The sequence below is a fragment of the Synchiropus splendidus genome, chromosome 16 (assembly GCF_027744825.2).
Source record: "Synchiropus splendidus isolate RoL2022-P1 chromosome 16, RoL_Sspl_1.0, whole genome shotgun sequence".
Lineage (NCBI taxonomy): Eukaryota > Metazoa > Chordata > Actinopteri > Syngnathiformes > Callionymidae > Synchiropus > Synchiropus splendidus.
Window position 1 is genome coordinate 18,984,127 of NC_071349.1, and position 24,324 is coordinate 19,008,450.

General features: G+C 47.0%; 2 protein-coding genes across 2 annotated transcripts in view; one reads left to right on the top strand and one right to left on the bottom strand.

Annotated features, from left to right (window-relative positions):
- Nucleotides 1–8,027, top strand: part of atrn (attractin) — an 80,165-nt gene extending 72,138 nt beyond the window's left edge. Inside the window, exon 29 of the mRNA XM_053844853.1 lies at nucleotides 1,018–8,027. Within this exon, the coding sequence (XP_053700828.1) occupies nucleotides 1,018–1,142 (125 nt within the window). The 3' untranslated portion in view covers nucleotides 1,143–8,027. The remainder of the gene's footprint in view (nucleotides 1–1,017) is intronic.
- gfra4a (GDNF family receptor alpha 4a) overlaps nucleotides 7,084–24,324 on the bottom strand; it is a 103,586-nt gene continuing 86,345 nt past the window's right edge. The window contains exons 7-8 of the mRNA XM_053844856.1: nucleotides 15,257–15,420; nucleotides 7,084–12,058 (exon numbers count right to left, since the gene is read on the bottom strand). Coding sequence (XP_053700831.1) covers nucleotides 11,909–12,058; nucleotides 15,257–15,420 — 314 coding nt within the window. The 3' untranslated portion in view covers nucleotides 7,084–11,908. The remainder of the gene's footprint in view (nucleotides 12,059–15,256; nucleotides 15,421–24,324) is intronic.

Sequence of the window (24,324 nt, forward strand, 5' to 3'; positions counted from 1 at the left end):
TGAGTAGAAAAACATGTGACAAACTCATAACCCATCCATCCGTCCATCCATCCATCGCGATAGAGATAGGTTGATAAAAAAGTTAAAGAAAGATGGGAGGAAACCAGAGTGGCTCAGAACCCCCCAAACTCGAGGGGCAAAACATGTAACAAACTCATAATCCAGCTCCATCCATCCATCCATCAAGATAGAGAAACGGATAAAAAAGTTAAATGAATATAGATTAAAAAAAGTACATTTTCTTTTGCGGGTTTGACGTCATGAGCCCCTCTGAAGTCACACTGAAATGCGTTCAGCAAGTGGACGAGTGGTCGGCTCTGGCGCCGTTTGCTTCTGCTCCTAAAGCAGCGCTATGCTGCGATGCCAACCGCAGGATCCATATTTTGCCGCTGGCTCAGCGTGAATCCATCCGTCATTGGATATAAACGGCGCTTATAGGAATTTCACGGCTCAGAGAGTGTTAATAAATCGTAATGAAGTGTGCGATGTAAATGGAGCCTGGGCTGCCACCTGATGTCTGAGCCCATTAGGTGAGCCGCGTGTGTATTAGACAGAAGCTGGAGTGTTTTACGAGCTCCTCGCGCTCAGCCAGGACCAGGACGCTGTCACTCACCCAGGTGGCTGCGACGCTCATCGACATCCCTCCCTCGTCTCTCCCGACCGTGATTTGGACCAACGTTTGGTTGGTTCAACAGTTGCTGGCTGGGGAGCAGTACATCAGAGGAGTTGGCCTCTTGGATCCTTTCTGACAGCGGATGAAGTCTTTATTGAGCCAATGAATTCCGTCTTGGCGCCGTTGCAATGCAACATTAATGCGTTTGACCTCAATGAATCATCCTTCACCGCCTTCATAAGTTCATCAATGGTCCAGTGGGAGGAAAGGTTTTATCCCCCTGAACAGATATTTGCAAACATCCTTCTTCCTCGCTTCATTTGGGACATAAATATCCTTCCTTTTCCAGGACGTATGGCCTCCTGTGGTGTGTTTAATCTGGCGCTGTGTGTGTGTGTCGGCAGGTCTGGCAGTGGCCAGTGCCCTGGTGGACGTCTCTCAGCAAATGTGTCTAGGCTACAAGGAGAAGTCCGGGGGCCTGAGGAGCCGCAAACAGCAGCCTGCGGCGCAGCCCTCCACCTGCATCTGACCGCACCCCTGACCCTCCATCAGGGACTGAGCCGGCCGGGCCGGGAGAGGTGCGTGCTGCGAGGCGCCGGGGCCTCTCCGCCCCGATAAGGGACCTCTCATGAACCCGGAGGAGGAGGAAGACGGGGTGAATGTTTGCCCTCTAAAAACACGCCTTGCTGCTAGAAGAGCTCTTCATCTGATAGATTTAATAGACTGTACAACCAACAACGTTCGATGTTTTACCTAATTTATTGTTGTTTTAGCGCGGGAACTTGCTGGAAACCTCCTGCTTTGCACACACACACACACACACACACACACACACACACACTATTCCCAAAATGCCTTGCTGCCGTACTCCTGAGTTGCCCATTTCCTCGGACTTGTGCTCAGTTTGGCCTCTGAGCAGGAAAACAACGTCTTCCTTTAATGAAGATTCGCAGACTGAAAGTATCTGGAACGGCTCAGAGTTTTCAAACCGGTGTCAGGAGCAAGCATCCGGACCTCGCCGGCGCCAGTCACAGCAGAACGCTCTCACCCACGTGGCTGCAAGGCTGTGCAGAGCAGAGCCAGGCCTCTCTCCAGGTAATGTGGCAGTTCTTGCACAGTGTTTTGTTTTCCGGATCGTCTCTCGGGCAGCTCCTGAACAGGTCTCTGTTATGAGGCTAGTCTGATCCTGAAGTGGACCCAGCTCGCTGCCACTGCACTGGTCTTTTCTTTGAACCCTACTAACTTGTGATTTTTTTTTTTTTAATCTGTTTTGGAGCGACACCTTGTGTGAGTCAGGTCCTGCAACATGACTAAATCATCTCCCGTAGCTTGAGTCCGTGTGTGTGCTTCACTCCTGCGTCCGTCCGGTCGGTCCTTATTAGCCTCTCGATCAAAAACATCCAGGCGTGTGGGTCAGAAGTTTGACCAACCTGGGACAGGCCCGGAACAAACTGAAGGAAGTTGCTTTGGGGGACAAGAAGCGTAGAAGACGTCATAAACGTGTTGCTGCCCTCCGTACCAGTAACCGCGATCAAGCTAGCTCAATATTCCCGCAGTATAACTCGAGACATTTCCTGAGACCTTGTGATTGTTTTGTGTAGCTTTTTGTTTGATGATGATGAACACTTTGTTTCATGAAGCCTCATTGGCCCCATCACTACTTGACAGTGAAAAAGAAAGAGTCTCAGGATTTCCAGAGCACTGTAGGTGGCGTCATTGGCTTGAGGTTTCATTCAAATAGGTATTTAAAGCCAATGATTTTAGTGCCACCTAGTGGCCTCTGAAAATGAAGACACTGTTTCATGAAGCCTCATAAGATCATCTAAACTGTGAAGCGTAGCAGGAGTTTGAACTGTGGCAGTGCGTCATGGGACTCTGAGTGCTACTGGACGGGCCGCGCACAGAGCCAGCTGAAAGATCAAAGATGTTCTTGCGTTGTCAGTTTTCTTCCGACTCACTCGTAATTCTACTTTCACGCTGTGATGTAGCTTTTCTCACCATTGTTATGCTAAACTAGCGCAGAACCAGACTGTACGCTAGTGATGTGCTAGTGAGGCTTCATGAAACAGAGTCCTCATTTTCAGAGCCCACTATGTGGCGCCGTGTGCTCTAAAGTCTTTGGATTTGAGAAACCACTTCACATTGTTTTTGAACCGAAAGCGCCATCTGCTGAGCTCTGAAAATACTGACACAGTTTCATGAAGCCTCCTGAGCCCGTCACTGCTGCATACATTAAGTTGGCGGAGGATGATGACAGCTCGCGGTTGATATCACAAGTGTGATGGAAGGAAAGTTCTCATGCATAGGTTCATGAATGTGTTTGTGGTCCTGGTATGCCAGCGTCATGAGGGAGAGGACGCCAGTCCAACTCAAGACACTAGTAGAGCGCAAACCTCCACCAAGCCAAACCAATGAAAAGTCAAGCCAAGGAAAACATAACCACCTTGTGGGAGGTAGTTGGTTAGCATCTAACACGTGAAGTGAGAAAGACTTTTGTCGTTGAGTTGAAATGATCCGTCAAAACAAAGTGCCGCCAAGTCAGTGGCGGCTAACGGCTCTTCCGACACAAGTCCCATTAAGTGGAGCATATTAATCGAAGCGTTGCATGTGATGAATTCTGCCGCCGTGCATGCGCTTTACAGCTCACCATCTGGATAAAGGGCAAACTCTTAGCACTGAGAAAAGGTCAGCGCAGGAAGCATGAACCAGTTGACATTCTGTAATTTCAGAGCGCTGGATGTGCCGACAAGCGCCGTCACCGCGGATGTGCGGCGAAGAAGCGCTTCATTATCCCTGCAAGGTCCGGGGCGCGACAGACGGCTTTCGTTCGGATCGCTCCACCATCTTCGCTTACAAGTTCAGATCCTTTACAGGGATGAGGCTTCATGAAACAGTGTCACGACTCAGAGCTGCACAGGTGTGCTTTAAAATGACTTGCTTTGAAATATGTGTTTGAAGATGAAGATTTTAGATCAGACAGCACCATCTAGTTGGTAAATGAGCACACTGTTTCATGAAGCTTCATCAGCCCATCACTACTTTACCAGGAGCGTGTTTCAGTCGTGGTCGCTCAGGTCAGCTCAGCTCAGGAGAGGACCCGGGGTCAGATGGCAGCAGTCTACTTCTGACACCATTTGTCGCGCCCTGTCCTCACACGCTCCAGACTGACTCGCGCTGAACTGGCAGGGAAATATTCAGCCGCTCATTTGGGGAAGATGAAGCGTATTCCGGCTCTGAGTCAAACTCCTCTCTCTTAAAAACACACACTCGCTGTCAGCCAAACTTCCCACACACGAGCGAAAGGTTTCAAAAGAACCGTAAATAAAAGTTCTGTAATGGGCTCTGGCTCCTGCCCACGGAGGGTTTTTACATTTTAATGGTTCTGGATCTGTGAATGCGCGGCGCTTTCTTTGCTCACGTTCTGTGCAGCGTCTCTGCCGCGACCCTCCAGCAGGAAGTAGCTGCGGCGGGGTTGCGCTCCGTGTGGGCGGACCTCGCCGCGCCTCCCTGCCGCGCCTCACGGAACACCAAGCGTCGCCGCGCCGTTGTCTCATCACTGAACATGTGTTTTGAAGCGGAGTTTGCCTCCTACGTTTGTCAAGACGGCAGCGTCTGCTGAAAGGAAAAACGTTTACGTCAGAGATGAACAGTCGACGACTGCTGCTCCTCTGTTGTCCAGAAATCACTGACCAACAAGTCCAACTAACGTGTCGCAGAGCGCTGACTTTTTCGGTGAGAAAAAAGTAAAGACTTGCAAAACATTAATCCAAAAGTGTTGAAATTACTTTCAGTAAATAATCTTTGTAGAACAAGTGTTTGCTCTGCTTATCAATTTCCAAAAAAAGATCAATCATTGATCTGATCTAAACATGTTTTACTTCTTGACTTTTTCAATGAAATCTGTGTTGTGTACTTCTCCCAAGTGAATGTATTAAACAGACTTTGAGTCAATGTACTTCAGTTATGGTTCAAATGAAAAGTAGATATTTATTTTTCCCCCTAATAATTTACCTGTTGAATTTCACCTCAAAATTTTATTCCCACTTTAATTTTCCCGTACATTACTTCTACTGTTGTGGTGCATTGAGGGTGGGAGCGCGTTTAACGTTGCTACTGTGGCAGTTGGACTTTGCGTCGCCCGTGACTTGCACCTTAACTTAAAAGTCGCAATGTTTCCGTCATAAATACGAATCTGACGCTTGAATAAATCGGCTATGAGATGCTGAGCTGTTTCAAGATCAACTGCTCGACCTCTTGCCACGAAACGTCTCCAGTGACGTTGATATTTATGCTAATGCTAAAGCTAACCATGCGAAATGCGCTAGTGAGATCATTTGTGGTGTGTTTCTAGCGTGATGAAGAAGGGATCGCGACTGTTTGACTGTTAAATGCTAGAAAAGTTGAATGTCCACTGTCGGCATGAATCGCATTTTAGAAATCCGACTTAGTCACCTTGAATTTACCCCAAACAGCTCAAGTGTTTTGTCGTAGCGGCGCGTCTTTTCCTTTTTAGTGAGGTTTGAATTGGAAATCTGAGCCTCTGCTCTCAGCTCCTGAACGATGCAATAAATCCAGAAAGATGAGCACAAGTGAATCAAATCTGGGTCGGACCTCAGAACACCGCTGGCTGACTTCAGATGTCTATAGAGTCTAACTCTCGTGCGCGAGTCCGTTCTGTGTGGCGGCTCAAAGAGGCGACCAGCTCCCTCCATCTCACGCCGACTAACTTGACCTTTTTTTTTTTGTTTCAACGTCCAACACTGACGTCCAGAGTTGTCTCACCTTCTTTTGTACGGCGGCATTATCAATGAGACAGAAACCTACAGACGGAAGTAGTTTGTGAATATGTATAATTTCGCTCTTTTGTAAATACCGAGGAAATATTATGAATGATGTTTTGGTTTCAGATCATTTATGATAAACACTTGAGGCTTTGAAAAAATGCGACAGCGGCGTCTTTTTGTATGTGAAAACAAAGGAGCATAATTCAAGCTGATGAACATGTCTGTGTACCACTGCAGGAAACTAGCTAACCGGGTTTGTAAGTACTGATGTACATAAAAGAATGGCAGAGCATTTTTGTCTATTAATAAATGTGAAATTCTACTGTCGTGTCACTGTTTGTGTTTATTCAGCAGGAATCACGAATCTGCTCCGACTGTTGCAGTACATTATGGGTCAGAGGTTGACGCTGTGTCTTGAGAGTGGCTGGAGTCCATCCCAGCTACCTGGGGCGAGGGGCGAGAAAACTTTTCGTCAACTTCTCTTCCTCACTTTTTCTCCTCCCTCCCTTCTGGTTTCACCTCCATCGATCCACCGTCCGTTTCAATTCTTCCCATCTCAATAATTCTCTTCCTTCCCTCCACACGTTTTCGTTCCCACCCACACTTTTCCTCAGCAGTTCTGTTTTCTCTTTATGACTTCCAACCTCTTCACACAGGTTTTTCTGCTCACAGCACCTTGTCTCTTACCTTCTCATCCTCCTCTCCTCTGATTCTTCTCTCCACATTTGTTGTGTTTTTCCACTGTAACCTGAAGAGAGGTTTAGTTCCTGAAGCAGAGCCGGCGAATCGGAGAGGACCTCGTGTAAACCCTGAACGGGATCGGTCGAGAGGTTCCTTGTTTAGATTTCGATAAAATGTCAGCCGACAGTAACGTTCTCTGGAGAGAAACACAAACTTGTGTGCCACACAGGTCTCATGATATTGTGTCTAGCAATTCATGACTCTGCCCCAATGTTATTTAGATATATAAAATGTATATATTTTCTCTTTTTTTGTCACTGCGCTTTGTTTTCCTTTTGTTTAATTGTGGAAAGTTGTGCAGCTTTGCGTGTTCTACTGTGTGTACAGTTGCTTTGTGTACGTCATTGATATTTAGTGTCTTTACTGTCTTTATTGTCTACTGTTGTGGTGCATTATGGGGCTTGAGAGGTGAGAGCACATTTAACGTTCAGTCACCATCGCGGTAATTCTGTCGTAAATGGGAATCTTTTGCTGAAATAAATCAGCTACGAGATGCTGAGCTATTTGAAGATCAACTGCTCCACCTCTAGTAGAGAAATGTCTCTAGCGGCGTTGATCTTTATGCTAATGCTAAAGCTAACCATGCGAAATGCAAAGAAGCGCTAGTAAGATCACTTGTTCGTATGTTTCTGTGGTGACGCAGAAGGGATCACATTGTTTGTTAAACGCGAGAAAAGTTAAATGTCTACTGTCGGCATGAATCGCGACTTTGTCGCCACGAATTTTCCCCATTTTGTTGTAGCTTCTTTTCCATTTGCGTTTTAGTGAGGTTTGAATTGGAAATGTGAGCCTCATGTTGTAAAGCAGTGCAGTTGATTCAACAACACAATTTAATACATTTGCAGTACAACTTTAACCCGTGTTATTGACTCGTAACTGTCGATTTTCCGCCTCAAATTTTGTGACATTTTTGTGTTTGAGTTGTCGTTGAATTTCCCCAGAAGAGTCCGAATGATGTGGCCACATTTGTCGCGGCCATGTTGCCGTCAAACATCAGGGAAATCACGAGTGAAGCAGCTCATTCTTCCACGCTATGTTTTGGCCCGTCATTAAAAATCGTACCATCTTCCTCCGCTGTAGCAGGAGTCGCTTCTCTGCCCACAGCCGCCGCTTCTCTTTTCTGTTGTTGAGAAATTATGAATGTTTCTTTTCCACATTGCCGCTCAGAGAAATGAGCTCGTTGTTGCGGCGCAGTAATGATCTGAGCGAGTTTTGGGGCGACTGACACCTCCAGTTCCAGGAGCGTCCTGCAGTGCTGCCGCCTGTCTGCCGCGCCCTGAACTGAGGCGGAGCCGCTTCTCCCTCAGACTCGACACCTCCACCCAGCTTCCAACACACTCACACACGGTTCACACCAGGGTCTCTTTTATTAAAGCGTCCGATTCAAGTTGTAAAAGTTTTCATAAATACATGTTTCAGTCGACCCGCACAGGTGTCACACACACAGGGAATATACGGCGTGGGATACACACGTCACAGGCCAGATGGACACTTCCCCACGTGTGTGTCGGGGCCGGTCTCCACGGCGCCCCCTGGCTGCTGGGTCACAGAGGAGAAGCAGGACCTGAGGGTCCCGAGCCGTCAGTCGGAGGACCAGCTTGTGTTCAAGAGCAGCTGACGGCGGCTCTCCAACTGGGGACGGTCAGACACGCAGCAGCAGCAGGATCTGGTCAGCAGAGGCATTCAGTTTTACTGGAGGCGTGGATGAGTGACAGGTGGGTTGGTGATTGTCAGGATGACGGAGTGATGTCCCCCAAACAAACTCATCAGCTCCTCAAGCTGATGGTGAGTGGTGCGAGTGAGAGCATGAACCATCCCACTCACTCACTCATTCAGTCCGTTTATTGTCGTTCTGATCCAAACGCTTGGTCTCCTTCTTCTTCACGTGGACTGAATGAAATCAACATTGCACTGGTCACTTTACCTGAAAAATGTTTGAATCCCTTTTGTAAATAAAGTTTATTTTAAAAGTCTTCTTGTTGTTATTGTTATGACAACTAGAATTTTACAAATATTTTGACACCACCTTTTTTTTTTTTTTATAAAATATTTTGTTATGAATTATTGGACCGTTTCTATTGTAATTATCTTTATATATTTAATACATTTATTAATATCATATAAAATAAAATGTCACATAATATAACATAACATAACAATAATAACATAGTATAACATAGCATAACAGCGCAACATAACATGACCAAAAAAAAGAAAACGACACACAAAATAAAATGTCACATAACATGACATAACATGTCATAACATGTCATAACATGTTATGACATGTCATAACATGATATAACAATGTAACATAAAACCAAAGTAAAATAATATCAAATAGCATATCATAAAATAAAAAATAACAAAATGAGACAATATCAAATAAAAAATAAAATATAATTTCAAATAACAAAACACAATAAAATGAAATATCAAATAGCATAACATTAAATCATATCAAATAAAAAAAATAAATGAAATTAACATTCAAAATTTTGCTAAAATTAGACAGGAGTCGATAAAAACTAAGTAAAATAATTGGGGTTCCACAATTAATTTGTCACATATGAACATGTGACAGCAGAATGAAAACAAATGAAACGTGCATCAGTTTAAAGCCTGAACACCAGGAGGTTGTGTCCCAGTGGATTTGTCATGTGAACGTCACTTTTTTGTGTCTCTTTCCTGATGGATTTCACGAATGACTTGTCATTTCGTCTCCTCCATCGTGGATGTTTTGGTTCTGACATCACATTGTAAGTGAAGCATCTTTCCTTGTGATTCATCTGTTATTTGTGTCACTCATTCGTGAATGCAGTACCGTCTACCCACCACTGGGGGGCGCAGCGCACTTCGGCTGAAGTGTATTCCTCCAAAGAACCTGTACAATAAAAGCAGCCGTCACTCAGACCAGTGCAGTTCTCAACATTTCGATTCATGAGCAAACTAACTTCACATCGCTCAGGTGTTTGGGTGACGTGCAGTGAGTGATGGGTGGTGAGGCTTCATGAAACAATGTGCTCATTTTCAGTGTTCTGACTAAAAAATGACTCAAATAAGTCTGAGAAGCCAGAGGTTTGAGAGCAGAGAGCGCCCTCTAGTGGGCTCTGAAAATGAAGACACTGTTTCATGAAGCCTCATAAGCCTTGGGGAGGAGTGAAATTAATAGAGAGTAATGGAAACAGGAAGGAGTCATGTCATGAATGACACTTTAGAGAAAGTAGCGAGAAGAGGAAATAACTCAATAAAATGAGCAGTGAACAACAGGACAAAAACATGTCCAGAATTTCCTCACATGGCGACAGTAAAGAGACGAATGAATGCATGAACGTTGTCGTCAGTTTGTGCTCTTGAGAATGTCTGCGGCAGCGAGCGTGATGGGGGCGGGGCCTGTGACCGGCGGTGTCCCAACCTGCGACCTTCCCCCGACGCTCCCGACTGCATCACCTGCCTCCAAAACTCCATCAGTTTGAACTGCGCGAGCAGCAGGAAGAGAAACGTTCGCGTCACAGAAGTGGGTCACCACAAGTAGGACACTTGTTTTTCTGAGGACAAATTGTCATGAAGACGTGAAACCGCGTGCGGAACGTTAGCTTAAGCCCGATGGACAGGGGCGGGTAAAACTGAAGCATCTGCTTGACAACACACATTTATGTGGCAGGTTCTTTCAATGGATTCACCAGTGGAGAAGGAGCTCGGTCGGCGGCAGCGGGGACAACAAAATGACATTCTTCATCACCAGACAAGAGCGTGTGGTTTCCATCCCCTCAGATGAAGCCGTGAGTCTCATTTCACTTGTGTTGAAAACCCCAGTCCCCCAGCGGCGGCAGCGGAGATGACATTTACCGACACGTCTGTCAGACACGAACGCTCCACCAAGAGTTGTGCTTTATTTTCCGGCAGTTTCTATCGAGCGTCCTCCAGCGGTCCGGCTTGGACTCAAGAGTCCGGGCGGGTCACGGCTCAGCACCTGCGTCCCAGCGCTCCGAGACGGACGCGTCCGATCTGTGTCCCGTCAGTGAGAGCAAAGCATGACTGGTTACAAATCAGAGTTCCCTCTGTCCGTGTACATTTAGAAAATAGAAATTCAAGTGGCTCTTCCACATAAATCTTTTGTTTTTTTCCAGGTCCTTGCATTTAACAATGGAGAGTTTTCCTCATGGCACAGACGAAATCCAAAGTAAAACACAGACAGATTCATTTGCGTCCGTCCTTCCGAGCTACTTCTGTCCCTGAGGAATCCCCAGATGTTCCCAAGCCGGAGCAGCGTTCCTTTCGAGCCTCGAACCACCTCCACTGATCCTTGTCTGAGTGAAGGGAATACAAAAACACACCAAGCCGGAGCAGAAAATACATTCTCCAATCCACACGCTCGACTCCGAACGAGCCTTTCAGGAAGCTACTAAGCCATTTTCACGACTCTTTTTCTTGTGACATCACAGGGATGAATCCCAGGATGTCGCCAAGCCGGAGCAGCGAATGCATTTTCCTATCGATCGTCGCTTTCAGAGCACGCCTCAAACCAACTCGACTGATCCTCTTCCTAGTGACATCACTAAGCAGGATCCTGAGACGTCGCCAAGCCAGAGCAGCAAACATATTTCCCAAACCAATCATTCCTCACTGCCTTGAAGAATCGCTACCCACCACAGCTGAGCCTGACATCACAAAGGGGAATCCAAAAACCCACCAAGCCAGAGCAGCAAATGCATTTTCCGACTTAACCGTTCCTTTCGGAGCGCGCCTCAAACCAACCGATCCTCGTCCTAGTGACATCACTAAGGAGGATCTTGAGATGTCACCAAGCCAGAGCAGCAAACACATTCTCCAACCCAAATGCTCTTCTCGGAAACAGCCTTACAGGAAGATACAAACAGATACATCCACGACTCTTGACTCTCATGACATCACACAGATGGATCCCAGGATGCTACCAAGCCAGAGCAGCAAATTCATTTTCCGGTCTAATCATTCCTCACGGCCTAAAGGAATCGCAAACCTGCTGGACTGACCCTTGTCCCAGTGACATCACTGAGGAGGATCCTGAGACGTCACCAAGCCGGAGCAGCAAACGTATTCATTCTTCTCCAGCCAGACTCGGACACACTCGCATGACCAAACGGCCTGCTGGTCTGATGGGTAAAACACGATTTCCGCTTCAACTTAGCTTCTTAGCTCGCCTTTTCGCATCAGGTCAAACCCTCAGCACGGCCACCAAACGGAGCAAAAAAAAAAAAACGGTGAAAATAGTCATGAATCATAACATTATTCCCATCAATGCTATAGCTTCAATTACAGAAGCGAACGCTTCGTAACTTTGTACAAAAGAAAATGTACATCACGCACACGTTCGTCACTTCACCTGCATCATGAGTCTCAATACGGAATATTTATCTTTCATGTCGCGGAATGTTCTGGAACGGAACATAAAAAATATTTTTCTTTTTTTTCTGTTTTTTTTCGTCAGTTTTGCCGCGGCGTCGTCTGTACACTTTCTGATCCCGTCAGCCTGGTGTGGAGGTGAGCTGCTTCAGACAGACAGTGAGGAGCTGAGACGGCGCTTGGTTGCGCCCCCTCTGGTGAGACGGCAGAACTTCCTTCCTTCCTCCCGGGTGTCGGACACACGTCGGCTCGGAGTCTTTATTCACAAAAAAAGGAGAGAGTGTGATTCTGTGATAGAGTGAACAATGTTCTTCCCCTGCCATCCTGTGACACGCAGACAGAGTTTTCCCACAGGGAGCGTGTCCTCAGAGGCCAGCCAGGCTTCCTATTGGTCAGAGAGCAGCAGGTTGAGCGTCATCCAGCCGAAAGTGAGCAGCAGGGACGAGCGCAGGCGTCCGGCTCCGCCGTCGGACAGACTCGGGGATGGGAGGGTGGAGTCGCCTTCGTCGCCCCACAATCTCTCGTTCTCGTTCACCTGTCGGGACGACAGCAGCTGGTTCAGCGAGTCACATGATAGAAACATGAGAGAAGCGCCACGGCTGGACTGGGCCACACTGAGGAGCCCTGAGTGAACGGTTGAGAAACAGCGTCCTCTTTCTCAGAGCTCAGCAGGTGGCGCTCTCGCTTTAAAAATGATGCGTGGATTCCAATGAAGCGGTTGTGAGAGAGCGCCATCTAGTGGACTCAAAAACGAGGACAGTGTTTCATGAAGCTTCATGAATCCATCACAGGTAATGACAGCTCTATGATGATAGGTGGCGCCGATTCCTGACTGTTTGACCTGTCGACAAGAGGAGCCATCGGGAACAGACGGAGACAGTGACTTTATTTTGTTTATTTTTATATTGTTTATTTATTTATTTGAACTGAACTGAGCTACTTTGGTCGTCGTTCCTGTGGAGCATCTGTCACTCCACAATGTCCATGTATCTCAGTGCAAAAGGTCTTTTGCCACTCATGTTTAGAAATAAATAAATACTGTAAATAAAAATAAAATAACGTCCATGCTCACTTGAAACTTTTTTTTTGTTTGTTGAGCTGCTTCGCTTAGCTACCTTTTTTTCTTATTTCTTCATTTATATATGATTTTTATTTGTATAATTTCAATTATAAATATACATATTAAATATCCAACAAAACTCACCCTCTCGAGCAGTTTTTGCATATTCACAATACTTATGAATGGATCAATATTTGAATTTAATTGTGATTTTATGCTGTCAGAGCTTCTATTTTATCAGAAACGTCTTCTCTCCCTGACAAGACGAAGCCTTCAGAAGTCAAAGCGAGTCCACAGAGAAGTCGATGACGAAACAGCAGATAAAAGAATTGCACTTTAGCTGACTTCACCGCCGACTGACCCTGACTCCTGAGGCCACGGAGACGGGACTCGGGGACGACAGCGGCGGAACAAAAGCCATCTTTGACTGAAACACGATGCTGTACAAGAAACGGGAAAAGCTTTCAGCCGCACAAAGGTGAACAACAGGAGCGACGGCCGACGTCTGCTTCGCCCAGCGGAGCAGGAAACGTGTCACTGAAACGTCCCGCGTTCATCCTTCCACCTGACCTCTGAAGCATCCTGGGTTTTTTCTTTGTAAAAACTCGCAGTGTTGTGACTGAATGAGCCGCTGTGGAGACATTGAAGTAAGGAAACAACTTATTCTGGAACTTGAAAATGAGGATGTTGTTTTGGTTGAGGAAAACTGGTTCATCGACACTGCGAGAGGCTTCGTTTGGAATATGCAGTTTTCAAACTGTAATAACCAACGACTGTGATCAATGATGTCAGTGTCACATGGTTCCACATGTTGCTTCCTGTCTGACGTCACGGAAGCAGCTTTGTGGAATAAAATACACCCCAAAATAAATAGCAAAAATAAATAAACAGATAAAAAATAAAGTGGGTCATTGTATTCATTTTATTATTATTATTAATTATATATATATATATATATATATGGAGTATATGTCATAAAAAAGTATATATATATATTGAGAAAATAAAAGAAAATATGAGCAGATTTTGAGCTAAATAATATATATAAAGTCATTGAAACCATGGAAAGATATTGACAAGGTAGCAACGACAATGGCTGGCTGGGAAGAAAGGCTTTCGAGTTGAGCATCAAAACCTGCAGCTGAGAGTCACATGGTTTATCGGCCAAACCGTTGCAACAACCAATAAAACGCGATATAAACACAACTGTTGTGGAGGGAGTGTTTTGTATGTGCCGTGTTTTCCGGCGACCGAGGAGCTGACTGAAGTGCGTCGGGCGCAGGGAGGCGGCGTCACAGTCACATGACCTGATATGTCTGTGACCGCTGGCCTGCGCCGGCGAAGGTCACCTTGGCAGCGTGTTGCTAAAGGAACTCAGGGGGTCGACGCTCGGCCAAAAACGGCTGTGTTCAGCCCCATCACCCGGCACAGGTCTCCTTCGCTAAAATCCTCACTCAGAAACAAGTGCACCAAACCAGACCTGCACCAACGTGTGGCCACATGTGGGAGGTTTCCAGAATGGCTTGTCACTCCAAGATTTCAACTGGTCTTATTCAGAAGATCTATTTTAGCTCCCTTTTCTTATCATCGGTCCATTACAAATCTCCTTTTTTGATCATTTTTGGTGACTTTTCTAGGGTTTTAAAAGGTATAGAATTCACCTTTACCATCTCCAGAGGACCATGTCCGAAGTCTCAGATCTGCGAGACGCTGCCAGAACAAGAGTCGGACTCCGCTTGTCAGAGGGGCGTGGCCCGGTTTTGCCACTGTTCAACTGTGGCAGGAGTGGGAGGCCAACACCTCATCTGCTTGGTGAGCGTGTTGTTGGAGCTCCTGGGTGTTGGTCTGAGCCAGTGCACCCAGACTTTGAGAAAGGATTTTGGATTGATAGAAGCTGCAGAAGGGACCTTGAACAGCCAGAATCCAGGTCCAAAACAAAGGCTGCAGTGGCAGAAGGTTCAGCAAGTCACCTGTAGGATTGTTGTTGAGAGAACTTCTTATTTGTTTGTGCAAGAAGTATGAGAATAGAGATCTGGGGAGACAAACCAGGGGTTTGCCTGCCTCATGGTGCTCTGGAGATGGCAAACATGAATTCTACACCTTTTAAAACAATAGAAAAGTCACCAAACATGTCAAACGGATCATAAATTGAGCTTTGTAATCGACTGAAAATCGAGCAAAAATAGATGATCCTGATTTCCCAGTTTAAATCTTGGAGTGACAAACCATCCTGAACACCTCGCGGACATGGCTACACCTTGGTGCAGGTCTGGTTTGGTGCACGTTTTTCTGAGTGAGGATTTCGGTGAAGGAGAGCCGTGACAGGGAGAGCAGACCCGCCGCGACGCCATCGCCGCAGAACGTGTGCGGTCAGTCAGAAACGGCAGGTCACAGCCGGACAGAGCAGTGCGGTCTTCACCAGGTGGCTCCCTGCCACTGTCACTGCCCCCCCCCCGCCGGGCGACGGAAGGTTGGATCGCTCAGAACCAAAACTGGTGGCCTCACTTTATTTCCAGAAACAAAAGACCTCGTGCTTGACTCACGTCTTGGCCTCATCAGCGCCACCTTCTCCAGGCCACTGACATGATGCAAATGAGTAAGTGACACCTAGCAGGTGGGAAGCAGCTTCCTGACCCACTTCCTGACTCGGGAGACTCGGGCGACAGCTCTCACCTGAGTCGGTATCTGTGCCCTCAGAATGTTCTGCTCTGTTTCCATGGCGACGGCCGGGGCGGTGCTGGCCGACGGCGGGCCGACGTGGTGGTCTGTGGCCGCGCTGGGCGGCGCGGCTCCCGTCTTCACATCCGACCCGTTCCCAAAGGCCAGAATGGCATTTTCTGGAGAGTGACACAGGCACAGTCAGGGACGAGTTACACAGCTCAACCACACACTCCGGTCACCTCCCTCTGGCTCCATGCTTAATAGAGACGGATCACGGTGGAGTGTCGTGACAGTGACGCTGAGGACAGCTCAACCTTTCCCAGTGATTTATCGTGTCCTCCGGCGTTTCAGAAATACTTTTACTATGTTTTCAGAAGAGTCACGAGAGGAGGGACACCCTGGACACCGATACAGCCAGCATGACTGGGGGATAGGGGAGGAAATCAGAGCTGGAGGTATGCAAACTCCACATTCAGAGTGGACTCAGCAGGTGGCAGCAGCATCTCTGTAGCCACCGGGAGCAAGAGGCGCTTGTGTCACACTGTCACACCCCCATTCTCTTCTTTTCCCTGTCATTTTGTCCACAGATGAGAAAAGAATTCTGGCAAGTTGCTTCTCAACTATTCATGACGAGTGATGGGCTTGTGAGGCTTCACGAAACGCTGATTTTCAGAGCCCAAAAGATGGCGCTCTCGGCTGTAAAATCTTTTGTTTTGATTTTAAATAATTGACATTTTTTAAAGAGAGAGCGCCACCTACTGAGATCTGGGAATGACGACGCTGTTTCATGAAGCCTCGTCAGTCCATCACTAGTAATGACACACATTCACAATGATTTTACGTAAAAAGCTCAAATACTGGCTCAAAAACAGGTGTAATATAGAGGCTTAATCTAATATAAATGAGAACATAATGTATGGAAAAATACATGAAACATAGAATTTGAATTTAAGTGGCCAACAATCATGCAGAATAAAGTACCTGAATAAAATTACTTTTTTTCAAATTTTATTTCAGATGACTTCTAAAAAAATAGCACAAAGCAAAACCCAGAAACAAAATAAAGTCAGGCAGGAAATGCTGTTCTGGACTTGGTGACCTGTCAGGGACCAGATTTCACTTCTTGTGAATTGATATTTTCTGGATTTAACCTCAACATGCTAATGCGACGCCAGCGCCTGGCACGAAAGGTGAGCTGGAGATGTAGTTGTGATTTGATGCTTTGCCCTTTCCCCGGTTCTCAAACTCAATCTGAAGGGCTGCAGCGGTCAGAACTGTCCTGTCTGGACACCAACCCAACATCCCTGTGGCCGTGCCTTACTTGAAAAAGTAACCTTCTAAACGGCAGCGGACACAGAGTGAACACCTGAGCTGAGCACCAGTGACTCTCCTTCACTTCACATGCAAATGTCCCCGACTTTATGCTGATGAATGAATCATTACTTCCCTTAAAACTCTGCCGATTTATAATGATGAAAAAGTTCCACGCCTCCTTTTTGATTCTCCATATGATAATTGATTTCACAGTCAGGACAAACTGACATGAATTACGCTGCACATCTTTCCTTCAAAGCAAGGACGAACTTCTGTCACACATCAGCTGCAGCAGCAGCCGGAGTCAGTTCCTCACCTAGAAGTCAACACACCCAGACCTGGACCAGGGCCCCGGCGGAAGGCGAGTGGGTGCTGAAGTCACACCGCCGACCGCGATATGATTCAACTTCAACATGAAAAACACAGCTCTCCACACATTTGTTTTCACCAGTTCAGTACCTGGTCATTCATGTAATAACACTCACAAGATCACGCTCCCCGCACCTTGGGGTTATATGTTATTGTTATTATTATAATAGTCTCTGGCAACTTTTTATTTTTAATCCAGCGATAGGTCGTTTTATGAGGATTCATCTCCACTTCTGTTGAATTGGAGCCTTCAATTCTAGTTGATGGACAGTTTCGACAACAAGCTTTTCGATGGTAAACAAAGAAGCCGAGTTCCAGTATGAGTCGCCAAATGCGCCGTTCGTTCTCTTGGCGTTGGCGACGACGACGCCCAAATCTGACAGCGTTTGAAAAGTGGGTCCAGAGTGGGAACTTTTGTCTACAACTCTGGTCCCATCACCGCGTAAACGTCCCTCTGGAGGAGCCATTCGGGCTTTGATTCTAACGCAGTTGTGCTGGATTCAACACCATCAAAATGGCCGACTTACTGACAGAGATGGTCAGTAGGAGGTACTTAAGGGAATCCCAGAATCCTCTCTGGAGAGTCTTCCAGTGTTGGACCAGGCCTCTCTTGAGCGGCGTGTCCGCACTTCTGGTCTCGTTCACACAAAGACGCAATTTTTCTCATCCGATCTTTTTCCCGACTCTTCCACGGAAAGAGAAAAGAGTCGTCCAAACCCTTCCCACCAGTTCATGCTCTGTTTGCGACTCTCGTGTTTTGAGGTAGAGTCGGTGCACTGTAATGTACCTTGTAAAAAACACGGAGATTCGTAAGCTAATATTATCCACCATTTTTTGCCACCATTTGTTTTCCACCTGTTGAACAATTTAGCACCAAAAACGCTGGACAATAAACAGAGGCAAAACTAGCTATCGAATCTGTCCAACGCAGAATTTGTAAAGTCTGTGACTCCACAACCGCGAATCACCAAAAAGAAAAATTTAAAAAAAAAAATCGCCCCACTTTTTTTGAGACGGCGCTTCATCCGCAGTCCTGGGCTTCAGCAGTCCCTTCCTGTCCGGCCTCCTGTGCCTCTCCAGCCTGGAGTTGCCACAGGAAACAAAGCCTGGCAGATATTGTTCTTCCATTTATTGTCTCATTTGCCAGCGCTGAGGTATAATGATGATTTAATCGGCGCCACTAAAGTAAGCGGGCCGTTTCACGGGTACATCCCGTACCATCTATAATTCACGATCTGCTGACGTTCTACAGCCATGAAGCTCCTCCGAAGGAAAGCCATTACGGCGTGTCTTGGATTTACCACAACATAAAATGACTGGTGGTGAATGAATATTCCATAAGCGTCTCTCTGTTCATGGGGCTAATGGGCTCCTCCGCCGCGGCGCCATTGACATAAAAGTCACTTCAATTAAAATGTGCCGCTGTGACGACATGAATGGGTGATTTATCAATTAACATCTGCAGGGTCCTCGGAGATGGATGTCGCAGGGACGGAATGATAACGCTTTCCCATCTGTGAGTCGCGAGTGTTTTCAAAGCTCCCGGACAGTTTTGGGATGTGACTCTCGCTCACCGAGTCTCTCAAATCAAACTGATCCACTGTCTCGAGTTTGTTTATCGAGTTTGTAATGGACGATGCCGGTCGCCACGACGCCGCTAACTAGGAAAGCTTCAAGTTTCCACTCGGCAGAGAGGAGTCAAGAGGGAAGGAAGCAAAGTGAACCCGGCTCAGGGGTGAGCAATCATCCGCTCTCCATTATGCTAATGCTTTGGGGTCATTAGCTTTTTTAGGACAGGTGCAGCGCCGAGTGTGTGGTTACGGCTCAGCAGCGTGCAGCGGTCGCCTGGCAGGCTGACGGATGAGAGCTGCGAAGGGTGCGACTCCAGCTGCGAGACGCTCCGTTAGGAACTTGACTGGGAAGTTGCTGGCGTCAACACTCGACACAAGTGTGAATCTGAAACACAGCGTTGATAAACCTACTTACACTTCCCTCTGACACAGTGACAATAGCTGTAAAAACCCAGGCCTCATGGCGCCAGGACTGGAGCCCATTTTCAAAAGTTGCCTGACCTGGCACTGGCACAGGTCGACAGCTTTGATCACAAGTGGGGTGTCAACAAACTAGGGCGAAATCTGAGGCTTCACTCTGAGCCTTGAGTTTCTCACCCTCTGTCTCCAAGGTGGAGACAGAGTATGTCTTTCTGTGTTTCCCACCACCTCCTCTTCATCTCTCCGCGACACGGTCTCACACTGAAGGTGTCACATTGTGATGCGCTGCTGAGGCTTCATGAAACAGGCTCCTCCTTGACAGAGCTCAGTAGGTGGCGCTCCTGTTTTAAAATGATGAGGGGCTTTATTGAAATGGTTCTTAAAATCCAGAGACTTTAGAGCAGAGAGTGACATCTACTGGCTCTGAAAATGATGACACTGTTTCATGAAGCCTCATCACCAGTGGCACCTATTGACAACTGTCAAGTGCCATGTGTTTCCAATGTTTGCTGCACTAGTAGGGTTTGGGGATTGCAAGCTGTCTTAGTCACTTGTTAGCTAGCATGGTGTGCGCACCGTGAGTGAAGCGCATGATCATGTGCTATATACAGCGAGTGACATGAAATGAGGCCCAGCGAATGGAGCGCCATTCCTCATCCCATCCTCCATCTTTCTTTCACGAGACACATGGTGTCAGAAAATGCCCCAAGTCTGTGGATATAAGCTGCTGTAGGCGTGAGAACGAGTGGCCCTCCTTTATCACATCCATGAACCTCAAAGGTGGTCCTCTCTTGTGGGGTACTTCCTCAGTCAGTACCACACTTCCTCTCTGGGAACTGAGCCACAGACTTTCACCCAAGTCACTTCTCTCTACTTTAAACATCCTCAAAGCAAACAACAGGTGGCGCTGTTTCTCTGCTCCACACTGACGCCATCTTCTCCGGCCCACACCTTCATGGTGCGACACTTGAACTTCTCCCAACTCAAGGGCTTCAACACTTCGTCATCGTATCACGAAGTGACTCGCCTTTTACCAAGTCAGATGAGCATTTGAAGCCTTCAAATGTAACTTTGGGGACAAATGGGAGAATGAAATAAGCTTCACCTCCAAGTGTCCTTTCATTACGGCGGGGATGAAGAAGCGCAGCGCGGCCGCGGCGCATACAGATCTTCTGATTAGAGCGGCGGATGACATCTGTTTTTAAAACCTGATTATGATTTTGGCCATTTTTCTGCTCTGCAAATGGCTGTGTTCATTCCCACCACTGTTCTCTGTCAAACCTTCTGAAGTCCAGCCTCAGCAGCGAGACACAGCTCCAGACTCCAATTCAGAAAGGACTTGTCCGACGGTGAAGAGGCAAAAGTGTCACCGCGGGACTTTGTTTTGGCGTCAGTCAAAGCCGATGACGCTCAACTCTCTGATGCGGCGCTGATACAAATGTCGGGAGCTTTATTTCCGAATTACTGACTCACGTCCAAGAGCTCGCAGCCAAATCCTGGTGTCCACTAAAACAGAAGAGTGGTCTGGCAGTTCCCTCCAATTGAGATGAGATTGCACCGCGCGCTGCTGTTCCATGGGCCGCGTCCCCCATGAGAAGCCCGCTCATCCGTATTCCCGTCTCATGTTGGTCGCCGCAGGACCAGAGCGAGAGCCTCGCCTTTATTTTCGGCAGCCTGGGAGAGGTTTGTTTTCTCCTCGCCCTCAGAAGAGCGTACAGTAAACTGCCAACGTGCCGATGCACATGGCGGGTTTTATTGAAAAACACGGCATCCATCAGGTTGCTGACAAACATATGTGGCCAGGTCTGGGATCATTTACATCTCATTTGCAGCATGAGACGTAGCGTAACGGGGTTTTTTTTATGTCTTGTTGCGACACCACGTCCACGTGCAGCCATTAAGCTTTAGAGGGAAACATAAAATCTGTGATGCGCTTTTTCCTTTTCAACTAGAGGGCGAAGATGGTCGAGTTTGAACCACCCTGAAATAATTATGATCGTGACCTGATAAATAAGTCATGGCTCGGCGTGGATTATTTAGAGCTGCTCTACTCTGCGTCATGCACATCCGTCTGTGGCGCTGCGGTGAGTGTCTGTCATCACGGACCTGAAAGACAGCGCCCTCTACAGTAGGACTTTTGCATCTGATTTTATGTCTATACTTTATTGACTGTTGTTTTTTGTGGAATTTGAAGCACGTCCAGCAGGGGGCACCATAGCAAGTCAGCCTCCAGTGCCAGGTGGGGGAGCGTGTTCTGCAGCCGTGGCACCACAGCGAGCGGAATGTACCATGTTTCTAAAGTTGCAACTGCAAGTGAAAACTGCCAGTGAAAAGAAACTTCCACAAAGTAAGGCTGTCAAAAACATAAATACACATGTGATACGCCACGCACAGAACGTATAAGAGCCACGATAGTCTCCAGAAGTTTCCAGAAGCCAAGCTACCACCCGTGTAATTTTACCCAGAGAACAATAGGGCGACATCACAGTGGAAAACTGCAATGCATCGTAGGCCAACTGGAAAATGGTCGCCAGCACTGTGGTGGACGCTCTAACGTTAACATTAGCAAAACTGGAACTCGCGAACGCAACATGTCATTGAGGGCACTTTCATCTTCGTTCACTACGATTTGAGGGTCGATTTTTCAGGGCACTTTTAATGGGAAACACGAGCCCTAAACATGAAATCCGGGGTTAGTGGAGGCATCGGGACGCAGCATCACTGTTCCCCAACAGATTGTCATATATTTCCCATGACTGAAATCCTCTTCACACAGTTCACCAAGGAAGGAGACTTAGGACCCCAGGGTGGACACAACTAGGCTTCACCATATTGTCCCCTTCACTATGGTATTGTGGCCTGGATTTCACAGCCCAGAACGATGAGGCCAACTCAGCAGGGAGCCTCCTTCATCTTCAAGATTTGTTTACAAAGTCAAAAAGCCCTGAAAGAGTTATTTACATCAGAGGAACCAGGAAGCCAAGCCTGGAGACTCCATCATGCTTCTAAAGGCCTGCCACGATGACACACATTAAGTTGGTATCCTTCTCTTTGTGTTATTTTCTACAAGAGGATGAGATGCTTGCTTGAAGTCGGTTTCCTTTTCTTCCCCTTTTAGTCCCGTACCTTCACCCAGGCTTGCAGTGATGAGTCACTTGTGAACATGACTAAAAGTCACGACTTTCCAGATGTGTAGGAAGTGCCGACATCACACAGGATAACACTCCCCTTTGGAAAGAAGGCATGAAACAATCGAAAGAAAACCAGAAACAATTGCGCAGTGACTTCCACTTATCGTCTCATCGCAAGGCTCAGCACCGTTTCTAAGGGACTGAGACCGCGGCGTTGTGAAGTTGAAAGCCCTGGTTCTGATCTGAACTCTCAAGGAGATATTGAGTTAAATATGAATATCTGAAACTAGATGGTGTTAATGTCCAAAAGAAAGCAGCCAGTCCCCTGCTTCTCCATGTAAGTCAGTGCTTCTGGAGGAGCGAGGGCCAGACTCCTTCCCTCAATGTCAAGTGGTCCTGAACACGTTCTAATGCCTGACACTGACTTGGGCGCAAGGTATGAGTAAGTAAGCTCCTTAAAAAAGGAGCTCTAATTTTCGGTTCACTCTTTGAAGTCGCTCTCTTTCTAATCTATTAAAGCAAAACCTCTCGCCCCACCAGAAGGAACTAACACCTGATCACCAGCTCCAATGAAACTAGTGCCATTTTGAAAGGTCTTTGAATGTGTGCAGCGCTTCTCCCAGTTCTCTCATCAAAGCACGCCACTCATTTGACAATATGGCTTTTATCCACCCATAAAAAAAGAGGAACAGCAGGTGTGAAAATGATTTTCAAGTTAACTGAACCCTTTAAACCGTTTTTCATTCATCAATTTCAGCCACAGAAAAAGAAAAAGGGGAGATTTGTTTTTCATATTTCCGTATCGCGGCTCCACAGAAGCTTTGTCTTGTGCTGTCGGAGTCACGGCGGAGTCTGGTGTGAAAACACGCTCCCGCTTGTCCAGATACAAACATTCCTATCATCCTGGACTGTTCGCAGCACTTCGTCACTGGTGTCACGCTTCTGTCTCCCGTGACATTCCTCTCTCAGAGTGATGATCTCCCGTCGTCAATCTGACAAAAACCAACCACCATGTTTGATCTCCAGGCTGGAATCACCGTTTGAAATGAGGGATTGTGCAGGAGGAGCGAAGGCAGCTGACTAAACTGTCTACACCTGAGGTGCACCACTGCAACATGTTAGCGTAACATACCATAGCATGGAGATATAGAGGGGCAAAGTTGTTCAGGTTCAGGTTCAGTTGTTTTCCGCTCAATCCAGACTCCCGTTTCCTGCACCCAAATACACGTCTTTTCCCTGGAGAACTTGCAAAGTTGGTTGATCTTCTGCTATTAGATGGTTCTTTCTGAAGACCTGCACTGAGAGCATTGACGTTTTCTTTTGACTCATTCTGTATTCGGACCTTTGGAATTGGTATAATTCAAAAATCAAAGGTACATTTTCCGACCATGAGTCATGTGCGGGTCCTCGGATGAGGAGAACTGTTTGACGCTATTAAGTGCCTGCCACGTTGAGCAAGGCTGAGTCAGAGCCCTTTACCCACTGTCCACCAACACAGGCAGGACGTGGGCCTCAAATCAGTCGCACTTATCGCCACCAAAATTTGCATGTTTGTCAGGGCGACAGGGTTCTGGGCCTTTGCATCACAAACCCAGCTGCAGGACCGTATCAAAATTCCTAGGTCATAATGACCGTTCTCTACACCTGCCACATTCCTTCTCCACCTAATGCTGCTGAGACGTTCGACACCCGTGGCCATGCTGCCCCGTCCGTCCTTCAGCGCGTCAGTATCTCTGAAACACTTCAGAGCAAGGCCGGATGCCGTATGGCGAGCCAATCCAGGGGCGGAGTCTGAGTCCCCAGGCACAGGCTTTCAATTGAGTCAAACGTTTCCCCTCCCGCAGCACTGTCCAACAACATGTAAGGTGAGGGTTCAGCCTCAATGTTTTGGTCTCTGAACAGCCATGGATGTCGCAAGCAGGGTTCACTTGAGCAGCGTAAGAGGCCCCACCACTGGCTCTTGACCTCCTACACTACCAGCATTGGGTGTGTTCTCCACTGTTTTTGACAAGCAGTTAGCTTGTTGACTGCCTTTTAATGTAGACCCTGAAAGAGGACCATCGTCCTCAGGGCAGAGACACTGCCCACATTGAGAAAACACCCTGGAGTGAACCCTGAGCTACATAAAGTAGGTTATCAGGATAGGCCTGGATCGATATTGGGCCGAAACAACTGGATCGGGCATCCGATTTTATTCAAGAACCCTAATCCGTTCCGTAAGCCCAAATGTGTTCAAATTGTGATGTGAAAAAAAACGTAATGTAAGCTAATATTT